Source organism: Ictalurus punctatus, chromosome 12, assembly GCF_001660625.3.
Source record: "Ictalurus punctatus breed USDA103 chromosome 12, Coco_2.0, whole genome shotgun sequence".
NCBI lineage: Eukaryota > Metazoa > Chordata > Actinopteri > Siluriformes > Ictaluridae > Ictalurus > Ictalurus punctatus.
Window position 1 is genome coordinate 27,844,544 of NC_030427.2, and position 27,322 is coordinate 27,871,865.

At 39.5% G+C, this 27,322-nt stretch overlaps 1 protein-coding gene across 1 annotated transcript; it reads right to left on the reverse strand.

The window, feature by feature from the left end:
• Window positions 1–13,056: 13,056 nt before the first annotated feature.
• LOC108272572 (E3 ubiquitin/ISG15 ligase TRIM25) lies at window positions 13,057–22,215 on the reverse strand. The gene is made up of 6 exons (XM_017481053.3): window positions 21,566–22,215; window positions 21,175–21,270; window positions 19,698–19,931; window positions 18,700–18,859; window positions 16,652–16,705; window positions 13,057–15,267 (listed from the first exon to the last, which is right to left on the reverse strand). Exons 1-6 carry the CDS (start codon window positions 22,154–22,156, stop codon window positions 14,738–14,740), a joined length of 1,665 nt encoding a protein of 554 aa, XP_017336542.1. The 5' UTR covers window positions 22,157–22,215; the 3' UTR covers window positions 13,057–14,737.
• Window positions 22,216–27,322: the final 5,107 nt, after the last annotated feature.

Below are 27,322 nucleotides of genomic sequence, written 5' to 3' on the forward strand. Positions count from 1 at the left end.
GTTGCACCGAGTGCTGGATTGATCTGAGAACAATACGGCCTCTCGCAAAACCCTGCCAAAAACCATTTTCAGGAGGTTATGACCGTTTTGCTTTGATTAAAATACTTCTCAAGCTGCCGTCTTGTTTAGCCGTGTGTTCTTCTAGCTGCACACCACTGTGTACATAAATAGTAGGCCAGAGATTCATGGACCAATTTCAGTCCAAGAGACATTTGATGTAGATCAATACAGCGTATTTGTATAGCAGCTCATGTAGAATATATTATAATGAAGCAAATCAAGACCCTTGAAGCACATGAAGCCCCTGAAATTCACATATCGTCCCAACCGCTCAACAGATGATACCATCGCCACCACCCTACATCTGGCCCTGGACGAAAAGGACACCTACATTCAAATGCTGTTCATAGACTTCAGTTCAACATTCAACACAATCATTCCTCAGCACCTGATTGGAAAGCTGAGCCTGCTGGGCTTGAACACCTCCCTCTGCAACTGGATCCTGGACTTCTTGACTGAAAGACCGTCAGGGTGGGTCTCATCAACAAGAACAACGAGTCAGCATACAGAGAAGAGATGCAGCGGCTAACGGACTGGTACCGAGCCAACAACCTGCTAATAACAATGTGCACAAAACAAAACAGATGGTTGTTGACTTCAGGAGAGCACGGAGCAACCACTCTCACTCATTGAACATCGACAGCTCCTCCATGGAGATCGTCAAGAGCACCAAATTCCTTGGTGTTCACTAGCGGAGACCCTCACCTGGTCCCTCAAAACCAGCTCCATAACTAATAACGTCCAGCACAGTGTGTCTACTTTCTGCAAAGGCTGAAAAAAGCCCATCTCTCACCTCCCATGGAACTACTGAGAGCATCCCAGGCAGCTGCATGGCACTGCACCGTATCGGATCGCAAGAACCTGCAGAGGATAGTGAGGACAGCTGAGAAGATCATTGGGGTCTCTCTACCCTTCATCATAGACATTTACACCACACACTGCATTCGTAAAGCCACCAGCACTGACCCCAAACACCCCACACACAAACTCTTCACCCTCCTGCAATCTGATAAAAGTTATCGAAGCCTTCGAGTCCTCACGGTCAGACTGTCTAACAGTTTCTTCCCCCAAACCATCAGGCTCCTCAATGCTCATAGACTGGACTGACACACACACACACTCATACTGAGCTGCACACCATCCCACTCCCCTTGCAATTTTTACACATTTCTGTACTGACTACCTGTACTTTTGCCGCTACTGTACTTATACAAAATATTATGTTTAACTTCTTGTCACTATTAAACTCTTTACCTGGCTGCTCCCGCAAGAACTGCTATGTCCACATATGGTATAAGCTGAATACTATGTCACAGTATGTTGTGTTTATATTCACAGGATTTTTTGCACTACCTGTTATATCGGACACTTTCTCACTAGAACTGTGTACCGTTCGGCGCTACACTGTCACGTACTGTGCCTATTGTCCTGTTTTAGCAGTACTATACTGTCTTGTGTTGTTAGCACATGTCTGCACGTGCACTTTATGTATAAATGTGTAGATCTTATTTAGTACAGTGTCGTCCCGTGTGGTTAGTGTGTTGTTTTACGTAGCACCGTGGTCCTGGATGAACGTTGTATTGTTTCACTGTGAACTATACCAGCTGTATATGGGTGAAATGACAATAAAAGCCACTTGACTCCTGTCAGCAGGAAAATAAAAACACACCTTTTAATTGGGTCCCACAGGATTCCAGCGCTGATACACTCATCTACCTGATGATGTAATTTGGCCTTGCTTTCATTTTTTTTTTTCCCTCCCCATCACTGTAAAATTTGATGCTGAAATGTACATGTGCAGCCATTGTTTCAAGCCATAACACATATACTGTAGCATATTACGTTTACTTCATCTCTATAGAACGGACTTTTGCCATTTTGGAAGTTTAGAAACCCCGGGCTAGGAATTAGACAAAGGTTGAGAGGCTCCAAAAGATGAGAGGAAGCAACAGACAGGCGTCCCTGTGGAGTCCGCAACTTTCAGTTAAGCTAGCAGAAGGGTTTATATTATACTTGAGGTAGGAGGCTGTTGCTAGGTGATGGCAGGCTCCAGGCGGTATTCAGATTTTGTAGTGGATCGCAGCTCCTGTGGCCCTTCAATACAATCAAAGCTGTGTGTCCAAGGTCTCACAGACACTGCTGGAGGTAAAACTAACACATTACGGAGAATGTATTGAGAGCAGGTATAACAAGTCATGAAGCCTTGAACGGAACTGAGGCAACGTTGCTTTACACGAGGGACGATGATGTGTCTCCCATACATATAGTGTCGTCAATTGGGATTACACTCTTTGAAGTGCTGTATTTTTCAGACACACAACCTGATTTGAATAAATAACAGACATTGCTGGGGCAGAAAAAGAGCTGCTTAAGTTATTGGCATGATAATCTGTCTATTCACAGTTTTTTAAAAATTTTTTTGTTTTTTTTTAATTCAGTGTAAGCTCAGCATAAAATACTGGTTCTACGTAGCTCCACAATAAAATCCCACAATGTTTGGTCAGAAGGCTGCTTAATTCTCTATAACAGCAGCTCTGACTATAATTTGGCTACAGGGAAAATCACAGGATTATAATAATGTGCTTATTTTAACATATTATCATTCCTACTCCAGCAGTCTCAGGGGAAAAAAAAGAGTTATTAAACTGTACCTTTTCTTGTCACTAGGGTAATACCTTCAAGGGTGCATCTTTTGTACTTTTAATATTTATCTTTTACCAACAATGTTGTATACAATGTAGCTTTAAAGCTACTCAAAAAGCTAATTATGGTCCATTTGTGTTAAATCTTTTCCACATCCAATAAACAAATGAAAAACATGTTATTTAATGAAGAAAAACATCAACGTTGACAACAGCTACGTGTCCATCTGAGGATTTTTGCCAAAAACTGATATAGCTGATGGAAATGCAAAATATCGATTGAAGTATCAATCTTTTTTCGCACATAGATTCTATGTCAATACTTCAAATGTTGCAACAACAAAAAAAATCATTTGTAAACAGTTTTTGTCACATGATAATTCATGGAAATTCATGGAAATCCGCTTTCGGGTCTCGGAACCGGTAGTCCGAGGCAACCTGCGATGTGTACAACGTCAGGACCAATTAATTGGCAAGGCATTCAATTCAATTCAATTCAAATTTTATTTGTAGAGCACTTTTAACAATGGACATTGTCTCAAAGCAGCTTTACAGAAACATTTAAACACAGGATACAGATTTTAAGTGTGTGAATTTATCCCTATTGAGCGAGACGGTGGTGACGGTGGTGAGGAAAAACTCCCTAAGGTGATAGAGGAAGAAACCCTGAGAGGAACAAGACTCAGAAGGGAAACCGTCCTCATCTGGGTAACAACGGATAGAGTGAAAGTAAAAGAAAGTACACTATGGTATCTCAAACATGGGCCATGACTTTCTAAAATGTTGCCGCCAGAGACTTTCTGTGAAGTGTCTCTCCACCACTATCTCCCAGACCCATGGGCTTCATCACATAAGGGCAGGCGCTCTATAAAATGACCAACTGCTCCATTCTGAAGTCGTCTTCTGATATTTCGTGCAATTCTTTGACAGTAAGCTAGTCGATTTCATTTAATTGTCTCGAAACTCTCTCCATTTTACAAAGATTTGAGGGCATGTGCGACGCAGATGGTACATAATTTGCGATTATACACAAAACTATGAATGGAAGCGGCGGAAGGGCAGATTTGTTTTGTGCCACAACAAAAGATGTTTTTTAAAGGATGATGTCATCGCAGAGGAGATATTTGTTTATGGAAGGCGTCTCCAGTGCAAGCACTTTGTAACAGTTAAAGGTAAAGCTGTAACTTTAAGTGTTCAGTTTCGCAGTAACATGACAAGTTTTGGGGGTTTGTCTGTCTTGTTAACTTCAAGAGAGAGAAAAAACGCAGGAACGACGCGAACGACTATTAATGCAAGTGAGAACTTGGTTTTTGGACATTTCACAACATTAAATGCAACTATAAGTGGATATGTGTTGTTCATTACATTCACGGCAATTGGCAGACGTCCTTATCCAGAGCGACTAACATTCTTCTCATTTGTACAACTGAGCAGTTGAGGGTTAAGGGCCTTGCACAAGGGCCCAACAGTGGAAGCTAGGCAATGCTGAGGCTTTCACCCCTGTCCTTCTGATCAGTAGTCCAACGTCTTAACCACTGCCCTATTAAAATATTCAAATGTTTTTATTTAAAAATGTCATCTTTGGCAAATTGCTGTTATATGAAAATATCCAACGTGGATTATTTTCCTATTACAGCATGCTCCCAGATATTTTTTTACTTCTTACTTATCTAAGGTACTTACAAACTTCTTTTTTGTTTCTCCACACAGCTACATAAGAGCCACCTATAAGCAATTAAGAATGCTAGATATATAGTATGAACATAAAATAAGTGCTTAAAATGACGGAGAGCTAATGAAGCGATAAACAATTAGCGAACCCACTTCCTCATTAGGAATGGCTGAGGATTAGTGATGTTATTATGGGTACCGATTGATTTATTTCAGATGTAATGTGCTGGAACACCATCTACAGTTCAAACTGTGTAAGTACTGTGTAGAAACATACTGAATGCTGCAGAAACAGAGAAAGAAAGCATGGATACAAGTGAAAAGAAATACATCTTGGACATGCAGCAGATGTTCGGTCTCATCGCCAGGTGTCTCATTTTCTCCAGATTTGGATTTTTGTTTTTTTTGGGGGGGTGGGGGGGGGGGGTTATGTGGTTCTGGGTGTCCATCAAATAAAGTGTCCGTTTGAGTGTAAATATAGAAAAGCGTCTATGGAAAACAGGCACAGTAGGAGGCAGCAGGTGGGAGAGTCAGGTTAGCCTGATGTCAAGCGCTCAGCAGCAGGTGGTCACACTTCCTCAAGAAGTACTTGAGAAAGAATCAAACACACACACACACACACACACACACACACACACACACACACACGTGCACATTTTCACTTGCTGCTTGTTGCCATATCTCTCATGCAGGCCATCTGTTCTTTTCCCGAGCCTCTTGAAGAGACACAGACATCGTGTCATTAAGAAGGCAATATGGTGCCCACATTCACCGCTGTGGCTCCAAATTTCAATTTGAAATGAGATGGTGGGTGAGCTAAACAACTTGATTTAAAGCAGCTTCTGACGAGCTGGTGATTTCCTGTCGTGAAGAGAGAGAGAGAGAAAAAAGATCTAACCGGATCTCACTGTAAATCAGTGTTAATTTTATAAGCTGTCAGGGTTGCCAGGTGTTAATAAATGCACATTTATTTTGAATGTGCTTTGTTTACGATCATTTCTGTACGTCAGGAAATACTCCGAAGCACACACCTGGACATCTTTAACGAAGTCATCTGTGTTTTTATCCTATTTCTATGTAAGACCTGAACCCTAATTATTAAAGTGCTGTGTAGTTATTTTGCCTTAATATCTCATTAATCCAACTTAATAAATTGTTATTTCAATTCATTCGACTTGGCGTCTTGGTAGTGCAAGATAGTACGTCACTATTTTAACTCGATGTCCTGTTTGACTTAGTGCATCATTGTTTCAAGTTACATCAATAGTTCGAGTTTGTATTTCATTATTTCGACGTGATTACTCATTATTCCAAGATGTGGGTACATTTATTTCAAGTTATCTCATTGTTTCAAGATATTATCTAGTTCTTTTTCAAGTCGAAGTAATGACATGCCTTGAAATAACAAGATCACGTGAAATAATGGTGTAATATCTTGAAATAATGAGATCATTTGAAATAATTGCACAACATCTTGATACAACGAGATAATAACATGGTAGCAACTCTAAATAACGTAACATCTTCCAATAATGTGATTGCTTGAAATAACGTCGACATATCTTGGAATAACGAGATAATTGGAAATAATGGCACAATGAATAAGAAACTGATAGCTTGGAATTATGGGATAGTGTAACGAGAAGTAACCAAATAATAACGTAAAATAGTGGCAGATATTTTGAAATACAGAGGTGTTTTGAAATGATGGCATGGTGTCTTGGAATAATGCGATAATATGATAATAATAATTAGAAAGAATGACAAAGTAATGGAATAATGGCTTGAAATGACAAAATAATAAGATAATAGCTAAAAAATACTGGCATAATATCTTGACATAACAAAATATTTTAAAATAATGGCATAATATCATGAAATGCCTAATTGTTAAGTCAGAATAATGACCTAGCACTCTGTGAATCCACACACAGACAGACAGACAGACAGACAGACAGACATGACTACCTGTATTGTCCTCTGCATTCTGCACTGGTCCTATTCAGCTTCCTCTTAACAATTCCCTTAAATTGCAACCTACGTTCTTAACCAGCTCAACTATACAACTTAAGAATTTCAATTATCTGTAACTCGTTCACTGTCCTGATCAGTCTTTCAGCACATTAAACTTGTACAAGACTCTGCTTTCTTGAAGGAGTATGGTCGATATCCATTTCTCAGGAACTCAGGAACACTCTGTAACAGCATTTCCGGCTTTCAAAGCCCAAACGGATTTTCTCCTTTACTCAGTAATCTTCCACACTCCTCATAGATATTTCTCACGTAATATCACGTATTACATTTGGTTGCATATTGCACGATTTTTCATTCAAGCGTTCTTGTTTAATGCTTTGTCATTTTGTCATGAAAACCTTTGCCTTGTATTTTTATCAGCTTTTACTCGAAATCTGCCTTGGACAAGTGATGGCTTATGAAAACATCATTAGACAGTAAAATCCCTAGTGTTAAATTAACACCCAGAGTGTTCATTTGTGTCCGATGGACTTATATAAATACTGTAGGGTGTAAATTCAACACTCTGGGTGTTACATCAACACTAGGGATTGTGCTGTGTACATGAGTTACAGAGATACTGTCGCTACCATGAAGTTGATTATTTTCCAATAGGATCATTGGCATGAAGTGTTTTATTCCTCTTATATCACAGTATATTAATAAAAACTGGATCTACTAACAGAGATGCTGTTATAGAAAATTAATCAACCAGAATTGGGAATTCGACATCACTGTGGTGTAAATACATATTAGTATTTGCATCATTGCAGATCTTATGACACGAGATGTGAACATAGAGCGCTCTTCTGAATTATCGACCTGTTGTGATGTGTTTTGTGAGATCATGTAACAATAATGCCCAGAAGGGGGCGCACTTTCTTAGTTTATGCTGAGCACGGTTTGGTGATTCCACTGGTTTAAAATACACCAACTAATCCTGGTTGAAAGGGCAAAACCTCACAGCACTGCACATGATTTAAGCTCTCTCACACAGCTTAAACTGTATCAAAATATAATCTAAAGTATGTTATAGCAGAGAAAGATCATAAAGGTTAGGCCTTTAAGCCTCGAATGTTTCTGTTGCGTTGACTAGAACCTAATTAGAGGTTACAATGGATCAATTACATAATTTTTAAAAAATTTTTATGGGGCAGTTAAAGTTAAGTCATACTGTCAGTCTCATAAATAGATGTCCAGATGTTGGGATCACTGAGAAAGGTCTTCCTTTTTGCTTGTCCAGCTGTGCTCTGAGGTTAAACAGTGGCTTTGCCCTGAGTAACTTTCATTTAATGACCTTTACTGGCAGGACTGGCTGAATTCACCCAATTTTTCCGACATCATAGGACTAATAAAAGTATTTTGCTTGCATGACAGTAGACCTATTATAAGTTTTCACTGAATCTTACTGCATAGATACAATATTTGCATACTGTAATATTATAAAGAAATGAAAGACAATCTTTAACCATGTATCGCAAAAAAAAAAAAAGTGCAACTTTCAGGTCAACGTTTAAGTCTTAAATACTGTATATGATGTGATACTTTGTTCATGAACTTGATTTCCACTCACATCAGTGGGTACATTTAATATCTCCTATTTCCTCTCATAAAGGGGTTTACATGGGAAAAAAGTTAACAAATAAACTGCAAATATGCTATTTAGAATGAAAGTTGTGGTAAGTTGAATACGCTAATAGTACAGAAACATAGAAAGTTAATAAGTAAAGACAATACATCCATCTGTGTGGCATATTTTATGTCTCTGCAAACCGCTCAGGGAACGCAGATCCAGAGCTTTTGTTTGTTGGTGCTTGGGCCACTTTTTTTTTTGCCATTTGTCAGACATTAAGATGACTGGGTTGTTCTTTATCCTGGTCAGGATGGCGGATCCGGACTCCATCCCAGGAACACCGAGTGCAAGGAATGGGACGCCATTCCATCTGAGAAAACCAGTTCTTTAATAATATATTCACAAGAACCTTTGACCTATTTCAGAATTTTGTCTTTATTACTGAAGTGTACTGTAGTCCTTCCTGTAAATCAGTACATCAGCATGTGAGTGCCATCTAGTGGAGAGTGAGTGCTCTATCTAGCTACGCATGTCTAGATTCATAAACTACTTATCTTATTTGAACATGTCTTAATCTGAAGTGACGTTCAGGCATTTTAAAAATAACGCAATGAGCCATTGAAGGAATAAAACCTATTACTGATAAAAAAAAATTATAAGTTTACAATGGAAAATGTGTTTGATTATCCATATCAGACTCTGTCTCATCATCTGAGGTAAAAGTTACTCCCAAACCTCATAGTTGTCTCTTCACTTGCTAACACTGGTGAGGAATTATTGTATGATCAATACGTAAGCACTCTTCTCTGTTTTGATGATGTGATGGCACAGCGTAGACATTTTGTCAGGGGTTTTCTGATTACAACCTGAATTTATTTACCATTTTGCCACATGGCCCTACAACAACTTGATCACATCCTGAGGAAACCACACTTAGCTAGCAAGCTTTTATACCAGGGGTGTCCAATCTTATCCGGAAAGGGCCGGTGTGGGCGCAGGTTTTCATTCCAACCAATCAGGAGCCACTCACGTCACCGAGGCATTGATTCCCTGTCGCACACAGCAGGTTATTCCAGGTGGAACACAGAAGTAAAAACAACAGTCCACAGTATGTAAGATGGCACCACTGCGTCGCAACCACAGGGGCACTGAAAACAATATAACTTAAATAACGTTCTGTTATCTAAAACAATATGACTTAAACAAACAAACAAAACAAACAAAACGGTGACAGGAGCGGCAGCGAAACGTGTCATCGTACCCTGTCACCGGAACCGGAGAAATGTAGCTGAAGAGCGGAAGCTCAAGTTTATGAGCTTTATTAATAGGCCCTGTTTCAAAGATGATCAAATGTTTGTTGTCCAAATATGTCAAAATAGCCAACAATTACCATTGGGTGTACTTATTTTATCACGACTGAATACACGTATGTATTACACACAATTTTTTACATAGAAACATACAAAGGAATGCTGTGAAGCAAAGATGTCTTCAAAAATAATAAAATTACACGTTTCTACATTTAAAAAAATATTATGAAGAGCAGTAAATAGTAATATACTAAACAAAGTCAGTATTTGGTGTGACGACCCTTTGCCTAAGGAAAAAAAAGTATTCTCAGGTACACTTGTTTAGTTTTATAATGAAATTTGCTGATAAGTTTTACTGAGCATCTTGGAGAATCCGCTGCAGTTCCTCTGACTGTCGCACTCATGACTTTTTTTTTTTTTTTGCTAATGTAGAAGTCATAAAATACCTATACCTACATATACATATATGCATATATACACTGTACAGCGCTGTGCAAAGGTCATCACTAATTATTTAGCGGTAAAAATGATTATAAATGTACAGTACATTAATTCCAGTTTCAGTCAAACAGCCACACATGCAGGTTAATATTAAAAATAAAATATTTATGATTTCATACTCTCTTAACTGTTCAGTAGTCTGTGATTTATGATCAGTAACAATAATGATGGAAAATTATATTCAACAGAAAGTCACACAGGTCTTCAACATTAAGAACAGGATGAATTTATTCCAACAGGAAGATCTTGTTTTAATGCCGCACACTGACACATGATGATGATGATGATGATGATGATGATGATGATGATGATGATGATTATGAATAATGATTTCCTGTGAAGTAATTAACAGTGTATATAACACTCCCTCCAGGATTTCATCATTTTGTGATCACATTTTTTTCTTTCTGGATGATTTGAGTCTCATTCCAGTTACTGTAGTAATTAAACTCAACATTGCAAAGACAGAAAGATTCTTTTTCTTTGCGCAACACGTAGTTGAGTGTGAACTTTTCTTGTTGCTGGTATGTTTGCTGTTTTTTAAAAATTATTATTATTATTTAAATGATACAGACGTCCTTTTTTTCCTGGTCATCTTAACACATTTTTATCAGTAGGAAATAAATCTTGTGGAAAGTCAGGTTATTACAGACATGCTAAAGCTCTAGATGATGTAAGGTGTTAATTTTCGATGCACTTCTGCCCTCTAGTGGTAAAGAACACACTTTATATGACGGTTAATTTATAGACTCAGATTAACGATAATGTAAAGTATTATTATTTAAATATTTATACACTCATCGTCCTATTTATTAGGAACAATCATACACCTTCACATTCGTGCAATTATCCAACCACGTGTCAGCAGAACGATGCATAAAGTCATGCAGATGCAGGTCAAGAGCTTCTGTTAATGTTCACATCAAACATCAGAAGAAAAATCTGAGGAGAACTGTCTTATTTTTGCTTCATAGAGAATCGTATTGAGTCAATATAATGTTCCGTTTCTTTCCTGAAAGATATAACAAAGGGTTTAGGGTTTTGTTTTTTTTACAGTAAAACTTTTTGCCATTTAAAGAATAAAATGTATTATATAAACCTGACTGCGCATGTCTCTACAGTTCTCCAAAAGACCAAATAATAAATGTTTCCATAACAACATAAATTGGCCATCAACATGCTTTGTAATAAAATCACAAACATTTTGCCAAAACGGTCTTACAAATAGGCAGAGTGCCAAAACTAATGCACCACCAGTACACTACAGTCTGGGAGGTCAGTTTTTGACTGCCCCGCATGCCTTAAGGAGGTGGTCACCAACCCTGTTCTTGGAGATCTACCTTCCTGAAGACCTAATTAATTAATTAATTGGTGAACATTAGATCAGAATTTCATTTCCTGACATTTAGATCTAATCTGGTATAATCAGGAAAATAATCAGCGACAGGTTGATTTTATGTAAAGAGGACAGGTTGATTGTTTTTCTATAACAGCAGGTCTTGAATTTTTCTGGAGTCCTGACAACCGAAACAGCTTTATCTATAACTGATCTACTGTTCAATAAATACAGCCATAACATTAAAACCACTGACTGGTGACGTGAACATTGATTATCTGGTTACAAAGGCGCCTGTCAAAGGTTGGGATTTATTTATTAGGCAGCAGGTGAACCGTCAGTTCTCGAAGTTGACGTGTTGGAAGCAGGGAAAACGGGCGAGCGTAAGGATCTGAGCGACTTCGACGAGGGCCAGATTGTGATGGTTAGACGACTGGGTCAGAACATCTCCAAAACCACAGGTCTTGAGGGGTGTTCTCAGTATGCAGTGGTTACTACCTACCAAAAGTGGTCCAAGTAAGGACACTCAATGAACTGGTGACAGGAAGATGGTGGCCTGGTCTGATAAATCATGTTTTCATGTGTTCACTTACCTGGAGAAGAGATGGAGGAAAGCCAGCGGAGGCAGTGTGATGCTCTGGGCAATGTAGAAAATCAACATTGTTTTCTTGCTTTATTTGAATCTGTTCATTACAAGGCTGTGAATGAGCTGAAATAATGTATGATAACAAGCGCATTCATATAAACCTGTGCTTTACAGCTGCTCTGTAGAGAGCTGCTGTTATAGATAATTAATAAACACCTTCTGACTTTAAGAGCTAAGGTGTAAACTGAGGAAATGAGGTGGTTATTTGTGATCAGAAAGACGTGTAATGTAGTTTGACTATGTTTTTGGGGGGTTTTGTATTGAAGATCTGGTTGTTATTGGGTTGGTACACATTATTGTGAAGGGTGTTTAAGGAACTCTGTCTTTTTTTCCCTTCTAAGGATGACTTTGTAAAGTGGTTGGCGAGTGTTTTTTAGAAGTGCTGATGTACATGTTCAGATCGGAGCGAACATGACGACGGTGTCGACACATGAACCAGCTGAAAACACACACACTCACACACGTACATGTAATGACTGTTAAAACAAAACAAAACAAAAAACAAGCAAACAATAACTATATCCATCATACGTAGTCTTAATAATTATACAGAAATGCTGATGTTAATGCATTACAGCAATAAACTGTATATGGTTAGAAACAATACCACCCTACAGTAATTTACAGTCTAAATACTGCACCATACGTTCAATATTCGTTCATTGTTTCGTCAAAAGTTCAGTTTACTCTTTTATTATTCCGTAAATGACCATCTTTATTTCATTATAAAAGCATCTTATAAAACCATGATAAACCCCCATGATATAGCCATAGTATTAAAACCATGAACGGTCCAGATGTGAAACGTGTGTGAAACACAAGAAGATAAAGATTGAACCTACTTTTGACTAAATGTTTGATTAATTTTGATAGATAGATTGAAAATGTTTCAGTTTGATTCTAAATTCTGATTCTTTCTGATCCTGATTGATTCTGAATGAATATGATTCTGATTGGGTAATTCTGATTTTGATTGATTTTGTTTCTGATCCAGATTCTGATCTTGATTTATTATTTTGAGTGTGATTCTGACTCTGATTCCATTTGGCTACTTGGCAGTGGTAGTTCAGTGGTTAAGATGTTGGACTACTGGGCCCTTGAGCAAGGCCCTTAACCCTCAGCTTAACCCTCGTATCTATACTGCCCTCTATTGGTCAGGGTAGATTGGTGCATTGATATCCGATCAGAAATTCTGTAGTCATAGTTTTGTAAAAGAATAAGGATTTTACTACATATATAAGAGAAATAACAAGGTACTACATTTAAGAGGAGAAAAAACATGGCACTTCTGAATCATTGTTCCATTTATTGTATGGGAGTGTGTACAGTTATTGTTTATTTGCTTTAATATACTTTTTATGCCTATTATTATAATTATTTTTTATATAAATAAACAAAACCATAAGAAGACATATATTCACAAACGAAATAATATTCTGATAGTTAAAAAAAAAAAAATCACGTTTATAACATTAAAATCTCCTAAAAGAATTTATCTTCCAACAACATATCTTCTTATCTTCCTGATCCCAGCAGCCATTAATGCACACCTTAAAGAAACTGTGACCACATGGGATAGTCACCGGATCCTTCAGTAGATCCAGACACACTGGACAGCTGAACTGATCCACTGAAAGCTGATCTACTGAAATACCGGCCTCGGCCATTTTCCTAAACTCACACACTGACAGAGAGAGAGAGAGAGAGAGAGAGAGAGAGAGAGAGAGAGAGAGAGAGAGAGAGAGAGAGAGAGAGAGAGAGAGAGAGAGAGAGAGAGAGAGAGAGAGAGAGAGAGAGAATGTATGTGGAGTGGCCTGCTCTCAATAACAGGCGAAAAAGGAAGGAAAACCATGTGAGCATGTCCACATCACTTGCAGTTGGGCTCAACACATGCTCTATGTTCACTCTGAGGTGAATAATTCCTACTAAGCTGTAAGATGTCCAGAGCACCAGTTCCACACTAGTCCTGTCTGAGCTGTATCACAGTGGCGTCATGGGAACAAACTCTCTCTTAACATCAGCAAAATGAAGGAAATGATAGCAGACTACAGGTAGTCCCAGTGGAAAGTACACCAAAGTTATTATCATTAACAAAAACTATGACAAAAACTAAAACTATCAGTGAGAAACCATTCGCGTTAACTGAAATAAAAACAAAAATGTATGTCTCCAAATAAACGAAAACTAAACTGCGACTATACCCTGCAATACATATGAAAACAAAATAGTATTTCAGAGAATAAAACTTTCATACTTGTATTTTAAATGTTGGATGGTTTGAATTAAGAACAGAGGTTGAACTGTGTGGATCCATGTTGCCCAATCGTAAATGACCAGTAGATGGCAGAGTAACATGTATTTGAACTCCTTGGTACAGCAGTGATTTAGTAGCAGTGGAGCTCATAGGGGTGTAGTTTCCATGGAGGGATAAGGGGGAGGTAACCCACCCAATAATCAGAACTAGTAATCACACACACCCTTACACATCAACAGAGCTTGATGTGGACTTCAAGTTCCTCAATGTTCACTTCACCAATAACCTCACTTGGTTCTTCCACACCAAGAAGCTCATAAGGTCTGCCTGAAAGGGACTGCAGAAGCTGAAGAACTTGTGTCTGTACCGTAAAACCCTCACCTACGTCTACCACTATATCGTAGAGACCAACCTGACCGGGTGCATCACTGTGTGCTGGCAGTTGCTCCACCCACAGCTCAACAAATCAGCCTTCTTCCATCTTCACAATATTTTCCACCTCTGCTCCTCTCATTAAAGGGACAGAAACACTGGTTCATGTGTTCATTACATCACATCTCGATTAGTGTTAAACCTAGTGTTTTCGTTCCCACACACAAGCCTAGTACTTTCCTATCCTTTTTTCTATTTTAAAATAATACATACATATATATAATGTATATATGAATAATCGGACAATGTCTATGAATAGTTTAGCTTCTTATGTTTAACCAGATTGCACCACAGATGCTTTATTTTGAGTCACATAACCTCACGGTTCCAGAATCCCAGATCCTGAACCCAGCATATAGGGGCTGAGTGAATGTGGTGTGGACTCTATAGAGGAACTTCATCGTGTCAGAGACACTGTAGAAGGACAGAGTTCCTGCACCATGATCCACATACACTCCTATTCTGGAGGATGGTGGACCTCCAAGATCAGTCTCCAAATTATTGTGCCAGAAAGATAGAGTGGAAGACGAACACACCAGAGTCCAGGACTGCTTGTTGCGTCCAAACAGGCACTCATTACCCCACCCCTTCCTGTTAATATCTTTATAAGAGACCGATATGTACACAGAGTCCTCACTTTTCCACTCCACCTCCCAGTAACAGCATCCACACACACTCTCCTTACTCAACACCTGAGCATAATTGTCAAATCTATCAGGATGATCAGAGATTCTCTGGGCTTTCTCATTACGCGTCACTACTCTGTTCTTCTCAGACAGAATAAAGGAACGGTGTCCTGTATTGGGATCCAATGTCAATGTACAGAAATCTGAGAAAGAAAAATGTGAACGTTAGACATGAAGCCAACTTGCGAACTCCATAATGCAATGATAATCATCATCAGTTGTTCTTATTTTCCATCATTCATCATTCATTTGCACATTCATTCACATCTAGGGTCAATTTAAAATATCCAATGCCCCCGCCCCCCGCCCCCCGCCCCCACCACCATCCATGTGAGATCTCTGCCCAGAACTGGGTTCTACAGTTTCCCAAAATCTTAGCTAAACTAAATTAGACCTCTGGCTGAACCTACCATCATGATTAAACAAGTTATTAAACAATAACTTAGGCTTAGTGGTTAGCACGTTCGCCTCACACCTCCAGGGTTGGGGGTTCGATTCCCACCGTGGCCCCGTGTGTGTGGCGTTTGCATGTTCTCCCCGTGCTGCGGGGGTTTTCTCCGGGTACTCCAGTTTCCTCCCCCCGTCCAAAGACATGCATGGTAGGCTGATTGGCATGGGTGTGTGAATGTGTATGTGATTGTGCCCTGCGATGGATTGGCACCCTGTCCAGGGTGTACCCCGCCTTGTGCCCCACGCTCCCTGGGATAGTCTTCAGGTTCCCCGTGACCCTGAGAAGGATAAGCGGTATAGAAGATGGATGGATGGATGAATTCTGTAACATCAAGCCCAGACACTTCTCCTCTAGAACACAAGAGGGTGCTCTCTCCTGAATTCTAGGACACTTCCTTGGTTACTCCACACACTTCCTGTTTGTTATTTGTTACATGGACAGTTTGCTAGCTTTTTTTTATGGACCTCTTGTTTATGAATTAGTTTTGTCTAGCCACGTTTTTGATTTTTGCATTGTAATTTGTTGCTATCTTTGATTTCTGGTATTTTGACATTTTTTAAGATCACAATTTGGATCTGATATACCAAGACAGCTGACTGTTCTTGACGCCGAGTTTTTTAAATAAACCTTCTGCACATGGATCCTCACTTTGTCTCTGGCAGTTTGTGTCATATTTTGGGATTTCTCTTCCATGTGTTTAATGGGCATTCAATGGGTTAATTAGTCATCAAACGAAGAATAATTAATAATGTGTCTATAACAATTGTGCAGTTTATTGAGTTTTGAATAATAAAGTAATCTGAGAATTCTCCAGCTAACCTCAGAAGTCTGATTTTGTGCTGGGTAATTAGAAAATACCATGAAATTAGCAATATGGTACCTTGGATAAATACATTTTCAAATAAAATTATCTTAAAACACATAGTGATGGTCCCTGAAAAAAAAGACAAGGGATTATGCATTTTCCCAAAATACAAAAAAGTGTGTGTGTGTGTGTGTGTGTGTGTGTGTGTGTGTGTGTGTGTGTGTGTGTGTGTGTGTTTGTGTGTGTGTGTGTGTGTGTGTTTTACTCCTACACTTCAGCAAATCTTCTCTGCTCTGTGGGGGTAAGATCATCTGAACTACTGCAGCTGTGGAAACACAGAAACAAAAAAAATGTTGCTTATGTTTTTTGCTCAAGCCTTTATCACATATAAAAGTGTGTATTTTTTTTATAGCCCAGTCTTCAAAGGTTTTTATTCTATGCTTTTTAAACAGTCAAACCGAAGAAGAAGAAAAAAACAACTTTTACCAGCAAAGAGAAAAGAGCAACAGTGAATTATCTGGGCAAGAAAGTCTTTCTATGTAAAGCAGTGTCATCTAATGGATTGCTGAAACACACATGCTGAATCAGGGCAAGGAAAATGGGCAAGGAAAGAACACACTGAAGAACATTTGTGATTGCATGTTGCAGCACGGCATTTTATCATTTCCATTGCACTCAAATATTCACTGTATTTCCAGTCCGTTAAAAGACTGAGTCACTCCTTCTCCCATATTATTCACCATTCCAACAGTCTGTCTTTTTCTGGCTAATAAAAATACTGATTTACGCCATGCATAAGTTTGAAAAACTGCCTTAAGTAACGCTTGCTTTGACTGTGTGCAAAAAAAAATAAAATAAAAATCACTCTAAAAAGTGTGCATGTAAAAACTTTACTACAGACCGTCAGAGATTGGAGATAGAGCAATTGTCACTGGATGCACAATCTCTGCAGCAATAAATCTCCTGGTCAATTCAGTTGAGAAACTGAGATGGGTAGCCGTACTTTCAGGGTCCGATCTGGGCTTTTATGGACATCCTGACAATAACAGCAAGGTTGAAACCACAAGAGGCTAGAATGGAATTGAAACCATTGAAATCCGGAAGTCCAGGACTTATCAGGCAAGAAGGTTCCAGGGAACGATGGCTGTATGGCAGCAGTATTTTTATTGATCAAAATACTACATCATATTGTCACTTTGTTGAAGCTCTTGGCAAGCATGCACACACGCACAACAAATACATGTCGGTGAATTTCACCTCCCCTGAAGGGTATCCATTGATCATGGAACCACAGTTACATATGTAACGGTTGTTGCGTGGCCAGTTGTAGACAATCGTACAGGCAGGGTGAGTCTCCCGTATTACATCATTGATCCCAGACTAGGAGGAGGAGAAGGAGGGCTAAAATGCTTCCTTTGACACACATAAAGCCAGCCATTACAGTTTTTCAATATGCTCCTCATGCAACATTACAGGCCAGCTAAACATGCTCGAAGGAGAACGTTAAACTCCCAGATGCACTGGGGGAAAAAAAGCTCGTTGAATTCGCTTGATTCAAATGCATACATTGGTTTGACGTGACTGAATTGAGTTACGTTAATCTGTTTGCGCAGATCCAGCGTGATTTGATCATGTGTTTTCAAAGCCCAGAATAAAACTGAACTCTCACCCAAACTGAGCATTAACCTCAGGTCTGTGTTGTTCTGCAACAGCCACATTACTGCTGTGCTCTTCTACCACACATGATTTAGCTATGTTAATTTTACACAATAGTCCCCGTCAGTGCAAACATCTTCACACGATTCCATAATGTAAATGTTTACATTAATACTGCATTAATTGGTCGTGTGTGATCGGTTACTTATCTAAAATAAGCGATGAAATCCCATTTTGATGAGATACGTAATATGTGTATGTAAACTATACACAATAGAGTCTCTTAAATCTGACTGACCACATATTCCCTTTTTACAGTGTACCAATGACTTGACATGTCTTGACCATGCTCCGATCAACCAGTTTTTAGCCAATTATGCCCTTTTAACCTCCTTGCAATGGATGGTTGTGACATCATTATGTTTTAAACAAGGGGTGTCCAATCTTATCCGCAAAAGGCCGGCGTGGGCGCATGTTTTCATTCCAATCAAGCAGGAGCCACACTTGATTCCACCTGTTTAATCAGTTGATCTTGGCTTTCAGTAGACTCCGGTTTGGCTTCTGCTTGGTTGGAATGAAAACCTGCACCCACACCGACCCTTTCTGGGAAGTTCATATGATTACTATGAAATCAGCCCAATGAAGCAGTATATTTTCTTTTACCATGTTCAGGGAGTTTGATGAATTCCTTCTGGCAGAATTTCTCGAGTCTCTTTTTCAAATCAGAGAGAGATTTCCTCACTCCATAGAATGTGAGATGTTGATCGACGGAGATGCTGGGTGAGTCGTCTTTTCCAGAAGCGGCACACAGAGACTGGAAACGCTACATAATGAAAGAAAAAAACACGGAGGAGGAGAATTTAAATTAGTCCAGTTTTGAAAAGTCTAGTAAATTTGTTCACGGACTCCAGCTAACAGAACGCACTGCTACAGTACAACATAGTCGAACAATCCAACTCCATTTCCCATCAGCACCGCAGACTACAAAACTCAATGAAACATGAAAAAGCTCAGTGGACTAAGTACCCAAACCTGTGCACAAACACTTTTAAACTATAATTAGCCTGTACTTTCATTCATGCTCCTAGCATTTTCACTAACGGTGATTCCAAGCCAGTTTAGCTGCTCTTCGTGTTTACCTTTGTTAAGCCTGTTTGGTGATCACCTGCCTGTATTTGACCTCTCTTATGAATTTGTGTTTTTAGATTATTTGCCTGGTTTAATAATAAAGAAAACTTACACTTGCATTCAACGCTGCTGTCTGCCTGACAATGACTGCGTTTACATGGACAACAATAATCCACTCTTAACCCGATTAAGACCATACTCTAATTAAGAAACTACCATGTAAACAGCACTTTTTAATTACCTTAATCTGATTAAGGTCATACTCGAAGTAAGCACTAATCGAATTAAGACAGGTGGAGTACTCCTGTTTTAGTCGCATTATGGACGTGTATTACAGACATGTAAACACCTTAATCACATTATTATCTTACTCACAGTAAGGTCAATAATTAGATTACTGCTGTCCATGTAAACGTACCAAATTACATCGAAGACACAGTTGTGATTTTAGAGGGGGGAAAATATTTTTGGGAATAGTCATCTCAGGATGTTTCTGAGGAACAGCTCACTCTGTAGAGTGTAGTGAGTATTACCTGGAGGAAATGGATGTGATCGTGTGTTTGTGAAAGCTGCTCCAGCTCAGTGACTCTCCTCTGAAGATCAGCGATCTCCTGCTCCAGTTGCTCCAGGAGTCGTTCAGCTCGACTCAGTTCAGCCTTCTCCTGAGCTCTGATCAGCTCCGTCACCTCCGAGCGCCTTTTCTCCATGGAGCTGATCATCTCAGTAAAGATCCTCTCACTGCCATCGACTGCTGTCTGTGCACTGCGCTGTTAGGAGACGCACACACAAGATCAAAGTCCATTTAAAGCTCAACTATAATGTGTGTGTATATGTGTGTGTGTGTGTGTGTGTGTGTGAGAGAGAGAGAGAGAGAGGGAGAGAGAGAGAGAGAGTTGTAATCTACATGATATGTATGAAACACTGTATAGCTTTGAGAAACCAGCAAACACTTATTAATATACACAATAATATGTTGGAAAAACGGGTGTGGTTTGATTGAGAGCCTTGAAAACACTATTGTGCATCTTGTGAGCGTAAAGGAGAAGGCATCACGACAGTTTTCTACAAGTAAGATCTTTCAGGCTGAGGAAGAAAAGACGCCGAGGCAACGGTATGACCCTGAATGGTGTCTATTCTAATAGTGTAGTAAGAACATGAGAGCCTCGTGATGACCAGCTGCATTAGAAATTGTCTGTACTAGACAATGAAAAGAATATAAACCTATCAAATAAGTGAGAATTTTTTGTCCCACAACAAATAGATAATTAACACATAAATTGTGTGATTAATATGTAAATTGTTCGGTACTACAAAACATCGAGTGCTGGATACAGAAAAAAAGATTTTTGGATTTTCATCCCTGATCGTGGTTAAAAAAGAGGGCCATGCCATGGATTAAGTAGATTTTGTCATCCTAGTGATGTCAGCTGTACATACAAAATAACCGGTTTGGATGGTGGCTTTATGTGGTTTGAGCCTTTTGAATTTGGAGCAACCGCTTTTTATTTCCTGCTTCTTTAGTTTCTTTGTTTTTGCTTTGGGCTCATGCTCATGGCTAGCTAGTTAGCCATATAGTTTGCAATGAACTTGTAAACATGCGTGCATAAATGTGATATTACACTGTCTTTACTAATGCCCAGTTTCTGACTTCAGTGTGTTATTTTCCTGATTTAACATCTTGTTTTCCTAACCTGTGCGTCATGTTTTCCTGCCTTGAATACCTTGATCACTTCCACAGTTATCAGTAGTAAAATTAACTCTTAAATGGAGTCTACTGAGATCAAACTGTGCAGGCTCTTTGTTGGTACCTCGGATAACAAAGGCTACAGCAGGGGGCAGAGCTGTCTCTAACAAAGCCCCACGGTAATGGAACAGTCTTTCTGTTAGTGTTCGGGACTCAGACAGAGTCTAGTCTTAAGGTCAAGGCAGCAAACCTATTTGTTTATTCAAACCTATTTGTACTATTGACAAGTACAGCACTTTAGTTCTTCCTATCGGATCTCTAATTACCTTAAGATTGTTTGCAGCCTTTTTCAGCTCCTCCACCTTCTTCTGCTTCTCCTGGATTCTCTGCTTTGATTTCATCTGCTCCTTCTTTAACTCACTCTGATGAGAAATAAAATACATTTCACTGTGTATGCACTGTATGATTGTGAGCTCAGTGGGTGAATATTAACTGCAACTAAATAATTTACCTTTATTCTACAGATCTTTGACAGTTATGTGACGCTATAAAGCCGTATTGCTATAAGACGGGTGTTAGCTGATCAAATGTTCACTGACCGGTCCGACTACTTTAGCATGGATGATAAAAGACTTTATTTGTTTGTGATTAACAAACCACAGCCCTTTTCATTGTTTAGACATTTTTTATTAATAAAACTAGTTTTACATTCCTGACCTGTTTCTTGTTTCTTTCGGTTGAAGTTGGAACTGTATTGTGGTCTTTGTGTTCGTGCATTTTGCACAAAACGCAGATGCATCTTTGGTCAGTACGACAGTAGATCTCAACAAGCTTATCATGCTCAGAGCAGATCTTCTCTTGTAGATTTCCAGTCGTTTCGACTAACTCGTGCTTTATGAAAGCAGGAACTTCATAGTGAGGTTTCAGATCAGTTTCACAAAAGGAGGCCAGACACGTCAGACAGGACTTGACGGCTTTGCGTTTTCTCCCGGTACAGAAATCACATGCCACATCTCCAGGTCCAGCGTAACAGTCAGCAGGAGAAGCAGATTGGACTTCAGAATTCTTCAGTTTCTCCACCACTTCAGCCAGCATGTTGTTTCTGTGTAGATCAGGCCTTGGAGTGAAAGTGTTTCTGCACTGTGGACAGCGATACACTCCGCTCTTATCTTCCTGATCCCAGCAGTCATTAATACACACCTTACAGAAACTGTGACCACAGGGGATAGCCACCGGATCCTTCAGTAGATCCAGACAAATTGGACAGCTGAACTGATCCTGATCTACTGAAATTCTAGCCTCAGCCATTTTCCTGTTCTCAAACGCTGTGAGAGATTCACTCGAAGTTCGCTCTGAAATAAGCTTGTGTTGTGTATCGTGATGTGACAAAAAGCATGGGTGCGGCTCTACATGGGTGGAGAATGTAAATAAACTGAATAATCTCTGGCCATCTGAGCTGCTGCAGCTGTGGAGACGGAAACAGAATTTTTTTTCTTCATGTTCTTTCTATCGCTCTTTTTTATTCACATTTTCTGTGTGTGTGTGTGTGTGTGTGTGTGTGTGTGTGTGTGTGTGTGGGTGGGTGGGTGGGTGGGTGGGTGGGTGGGTGTGTGTGTTATAGTGGCAGAGGAAGCAGGTGGAGCATTAAAGACAGGGTGGGAGTGAAGGATTTAAAAGAGAATTACAATTTATTACAGTAGACAATTAAATGAAGAAAAGCAAACACACAAATCAGTTAACTGCCTAACAGTAAATTCACATAAATATGATCATAAATCATAAGCTTGCTCATTTACACAGTCTCTCACCATGTTCAGGGATTTTGATGAGTTCCTCTTGGCAGAATTCCTTGAGTCTCTTTTTCAGAGCAGAGAGAGATTTCCTCACTCTATTAAATGAGATGTTGATTGACAGTGATGCTGCGTGAGTCCTCACAGAGATCAGACTGAAAATTTGGTCTATTAAATCTGGGAGAGTGACGGCTGGAGACTAAAACCTGCACACAGCAATTAGGCATAAAATTAGAACAAATTACAGCTACAATTACTTGAAAGTTTTTAAGTAAAATCTTACAGCAGGTTGTTTCCGTATTAGAAAAGGTTCGAAGTGGAACAGTTTTAAACGTCTAAGAACCATTATTTATCCAGTGAAACCATAACCTGTATATTTCACCTGGAAATGTGGATGTAGTGTACCTTTATTACCTGGAGGAAGTGGAGGTGATTGGGTGTTTGTGAAAGCTGCTCCAGCTCAGTGACTCTCCTCTGAAGATCAGCGATCTCCTGCTCCAGTTGCTCCAGGAGTTGTTCAGCTCGACTCAGTTCAGCCTTCTCCTGAGCTCTGATCAGCTCCGTCACCTCCGAGCGCCTTTTCTCCATGGAGCTGATCGTCTCAGTAAAGATCCTCTCACCGTCCTCCACTGCTGTCTGTGCATTGAGCTGTTATCACACACACACACACACACACACACACACACACACACACACACACACACACAGAAGCTCATCTATCATTCCGTCTCTTACTGGGCCTCTAAATGACTCGTTGTCCATGTTGTGTGTGTTTCTAGGAGCAGCTCTGTCTCTGCTAACTGCTCACCTTTATAGTGTTCACACTAGGTAATTAAAATTTGTCTCTTAGATCTGTGTAGTGAGCTAAAAAGGGAGCTGTCAAGTTACTAAAAGTATGTTTTATTCGCGTTACTGTTTTTAGACAACAGCGCCGTGATTATTTCTGACGATGAATTTTCCGAGACATCTGATCGAGGCCTTTTGAATCTGGAGCTCTACTCGTAAGTCATAACATTAAATTATGAACGTTTCATGCTGTAAAGTCTTTCATACGTATATATATATATATTTTTGTTTGTATCAAACGAATGCATTTCTTGTAGGTAATTAAAATTTGTCTCTTAGATCTGTGTAGCAAGCTAAAAGGGGGACTGTTAAGTTACTAATAGTATCTTTATTTGCTTTACTGTTTTTAAACAACTGCTTTGTGAATATTTCTGAATCTGACCTTTTGAATCTGAGCCCCACACGTAAGTCATCACATAAAATCGTGAATGTTTCATGCTGTAAAGTCTTTCATACGTAATTATAAAAAAATTTTTGTGTCATTTTCAGAAGTTGAGGGCGTCGTGACTATCAGTGCTTACGACGGAGATATTCCAGGTGAGATGACGTATGTTTTACCTCCTATTTACCCAGCACAAAATAAAAATAAAACAAAAAATAAAAACTCTTTCACGTGTTCTGTGACTTATAGATACGAGTGATGTCGAAAAATTTTGATGCAGTAGAAGAGCGAGCGGAATTCAACTCGGGAGCCGACATTCAACGCGACCTCGAATTACAGGAGATCTGTACAGCGTGGCGTGAATTCTTCCAAGCAAAGACTGCTTTATTGGAAAACTTTGGGCAGCTCGATAATACATTTGAATCTGGTCGAGGTACGGATTTTGTCCCTTTACAACACACTTGAAAATTTGAATAGTTGCCTCACAGTGAACATAAAGTCGATGAGAAAATTGTACGATAGATATGGCGCAGAAACGACTGAAATGCAGTTCGGATACAGTGACTAAAAAAATGAGAGCCGAAAATAATCCATCACCGCATGATTTCTATTATGATGGAAACCAGAGTTCTTCAAATGGTCTGTTACATCATGATCCGTACACAACCTTTAACCCATGTTCAACTGAAGCGATCAATCGGCTGAATGAAAGTTTAATTCCGTCACACCAGGGTTGTTACGCCACGGCCAGCAGATGGCACTGCGGCACGGCTTCTGACTGGTCACGTGACTCTTTTGTTTTCGTTTGCTTCCTGCTTGGACATTGATTTAAGTCTGATCATGTCTCTGATTTGCCCCAGGTGTCCTTGTTTTGGTTTGATTATGTTGACTATTTAAAACCCTCCGTGACTGCGCACTTGGCGGAGTATTATTTGGTTTACAGTTGTTATGGCGAGGAAATGTGACGGTATGTGCTAACGTGTAGCATGCTAGCTGTCGTAGCTAGATGTCTAGAGTTTGTATGGTCAGTAGAGACCGCGCTCCCTGTGTTTTGTTTGTCTGCTAATTAATAAAGACTTTGACCTGCACCTGCCTTCAGTCTCGTTTCGTAACAATGTTGTTAGTGAGAGACCTAATCATTTTCCAAATTATGACGTATCAAACGCCATACGATGTATTTTCTGAATTAAATCAATGTCTGCCAAAGTTACAGAATAACCTAAGCGAACAAAGACAATCTATCCAGATAAATATGTTTAATAGATGCGGTGAATCATCTCAATGAAAATATGGCATTATCTCCCGAACAGAATACCGTCTCAACTCCAGAAAACGCTCAGAAACCTAGACCGTTATCTACTAATGATATGACATACGAACTTAATCAAAGTCTTCTGCTGATAAAGGACAGTCTGGTTAACTTAATCGAAAACCCTGTCAATATTCCACAAAATTCGGAAAACGATAATGAGTACAACCGTCAGATGGAAAAACATGCAATCGCCCGAAAACTGGCTCAGAATCATAGTCTTTGCTTTTAGGTGGGGAAACAAGATGAGCTATATCTTTAGATCTTTTTATGTCACATATTTTGCATCGAACACCTCCATTAGGTATTGCCGAAAAGGGTATATTTAGGTTGGCTACTGTCTGTAAGAACTCTGTCCAGCCTAAAGGCCTCCGTTCATCGGATACTCAATGAGGGGCCGTGAGCGGTTTCCCGCTCTCCTACTCCGTGGGTGTGTGTGTGTGTCACTGCATTCTGACTGAATACACTGTGTACGAGTTTAAAACACAAGTCATAAAATGTTATTGTTTGTCCTGATCACTGAGACTGAATTAGTGAATGTAAAAAAGAGCTGTGATTTAAATTCGAGACTGCCCGTGCATGTGTGTGTGTGTGTGTGTGTGTGTGCATGCGTGTGTGTGTCATGCAACAGTGTGTTTCCAACATGTGATCTCTCTAGCTGCATGCAGAAATAAATAAAGTGTCTCTATTAAAGTGAAGTGAGTTCATTTGTTCAACACTATTTCATTTTTGATTGGAAAAAAAAAAATCCAATTTAAGATTAATCTAAATGAGCAGAGTCGGTTTGTTTCCTGAACGGCACATCACTGGTAGTGAATCAGTTTAACCGGCAGTGAACGAGTTTCTCTTTCCTTTGATTATGGTTTCCTGGCATATATGTCATCATCACAATCAAATCTTAAAAAGCTTGTTGTGGAACAGGCAAAAGCACTCTGGATCTGTACTAGAGCATTTAAATCATCACCAGTGACTGCATTACAGGTTGAGACAGGAGAGATGCCGTTGTGTATCAGGAGGGTTAAGATCATGCTGGCATATTGGGTAAACCTACAAGGGCATAGCAGGGTGAATCCCACGAAAGCCATCTTACAAGAATGCTCAGAGTTTTATAGGACTAACTTTAACAGTTTGGTTAGGAAATGCAAAGGCACAAAATGCAGGCCTCAGCCTGCACAAGTAAGCCCCATTGTGGCGATACCAACTGTACCGCCATGGAGATTCATAAAACCATCTGTAGATACAAGATTACAACAAACATTAAAAGAGAATTCTAAAATAGCACCACAGTGGATAATAGTTCAAAACTATATGGACTAGTATCAGGATAAATTACTTATATATACAGATGGGTCAAAACAGCCTGAGACTGGCCGCACTGGTGCAGCTTTTTCCTTCCTCGTTATGAAGTAGCAGTCAAAAAAAGAGCAACCGATCACTTATCAGTGTACACTGTAGAACTATTAGGAGTCCTATTGGCACTGCAGTGGTTGGAAAAAAAAAATCATCAGAACCAAGATGTTGCTATAGCTTCTGAGAGTCTATCTGCTCTTTCAAATATACAGTCTGGGAAAACATCACGCAGACAAGACATTGTCTATCAAATACTTTATCTGCTTCTCATACTCCATGGTAGGAGACTGAATGTTTCCTTCTTCTGGGTTTCCTGCACATGTAGGGGTAGACGGGAATGAAACTGTGGATGTACTGGTAAAAAGAAGGATAAAGCATGAAACAGTCGATTTACAAGTACCATTAAGTAGAGCAGAGATCAAAACCATTATAAAGGGACACACACATAAAATATGGCAGGAATACTGGGACACAGCTGACACCAGACGACACCTATATACCATACAAAAACAAGTAGGCATGAGTGTGAGGCAGGGCAGAACCCCAAAGGAAAAGATGATAATTACGTGTCTTAGAATAGGTCATGTTGGCATAAATCTAGCATTAAACAGGATACGAAAAACAGCCCACTGGACTCTGCACACACTGCAGTACACAAGAGACAGTAAAACACATTCTTTTAGACTGCAAAAGGTATGAGGAGGAACGAACTGAGCTAGAGATGCAGATTGGAAAGCAAAACATGACACCAGAGAACTTGCTGGGGAAAACATCTGGGAAAATGCACCTTCCCCTAA

Coding starts and splice junctions, on each gene's coding strand:
- LOC108272572 (XM_017481053.3), bottom strand. CDS start 22,156: ATGGCTGAGGCTAGAATTTCAGTAGATCAGGATCAGTTCAGCTGTCCA. Junction 18,860..19,697: donor ATCACATCCATTTCCTCCAG/GTAATACTCACT, acceptor TTCATTATGTAG/CGTTTCCAGTCTCTGTGTGC. Junction 16,706..18,699: donor CATCAAACTCCCTGAACATG/GTAAAAGAAAAT, acceptor GTGTTTCCACAG/CTGCAGTAGTTCAGATGATC.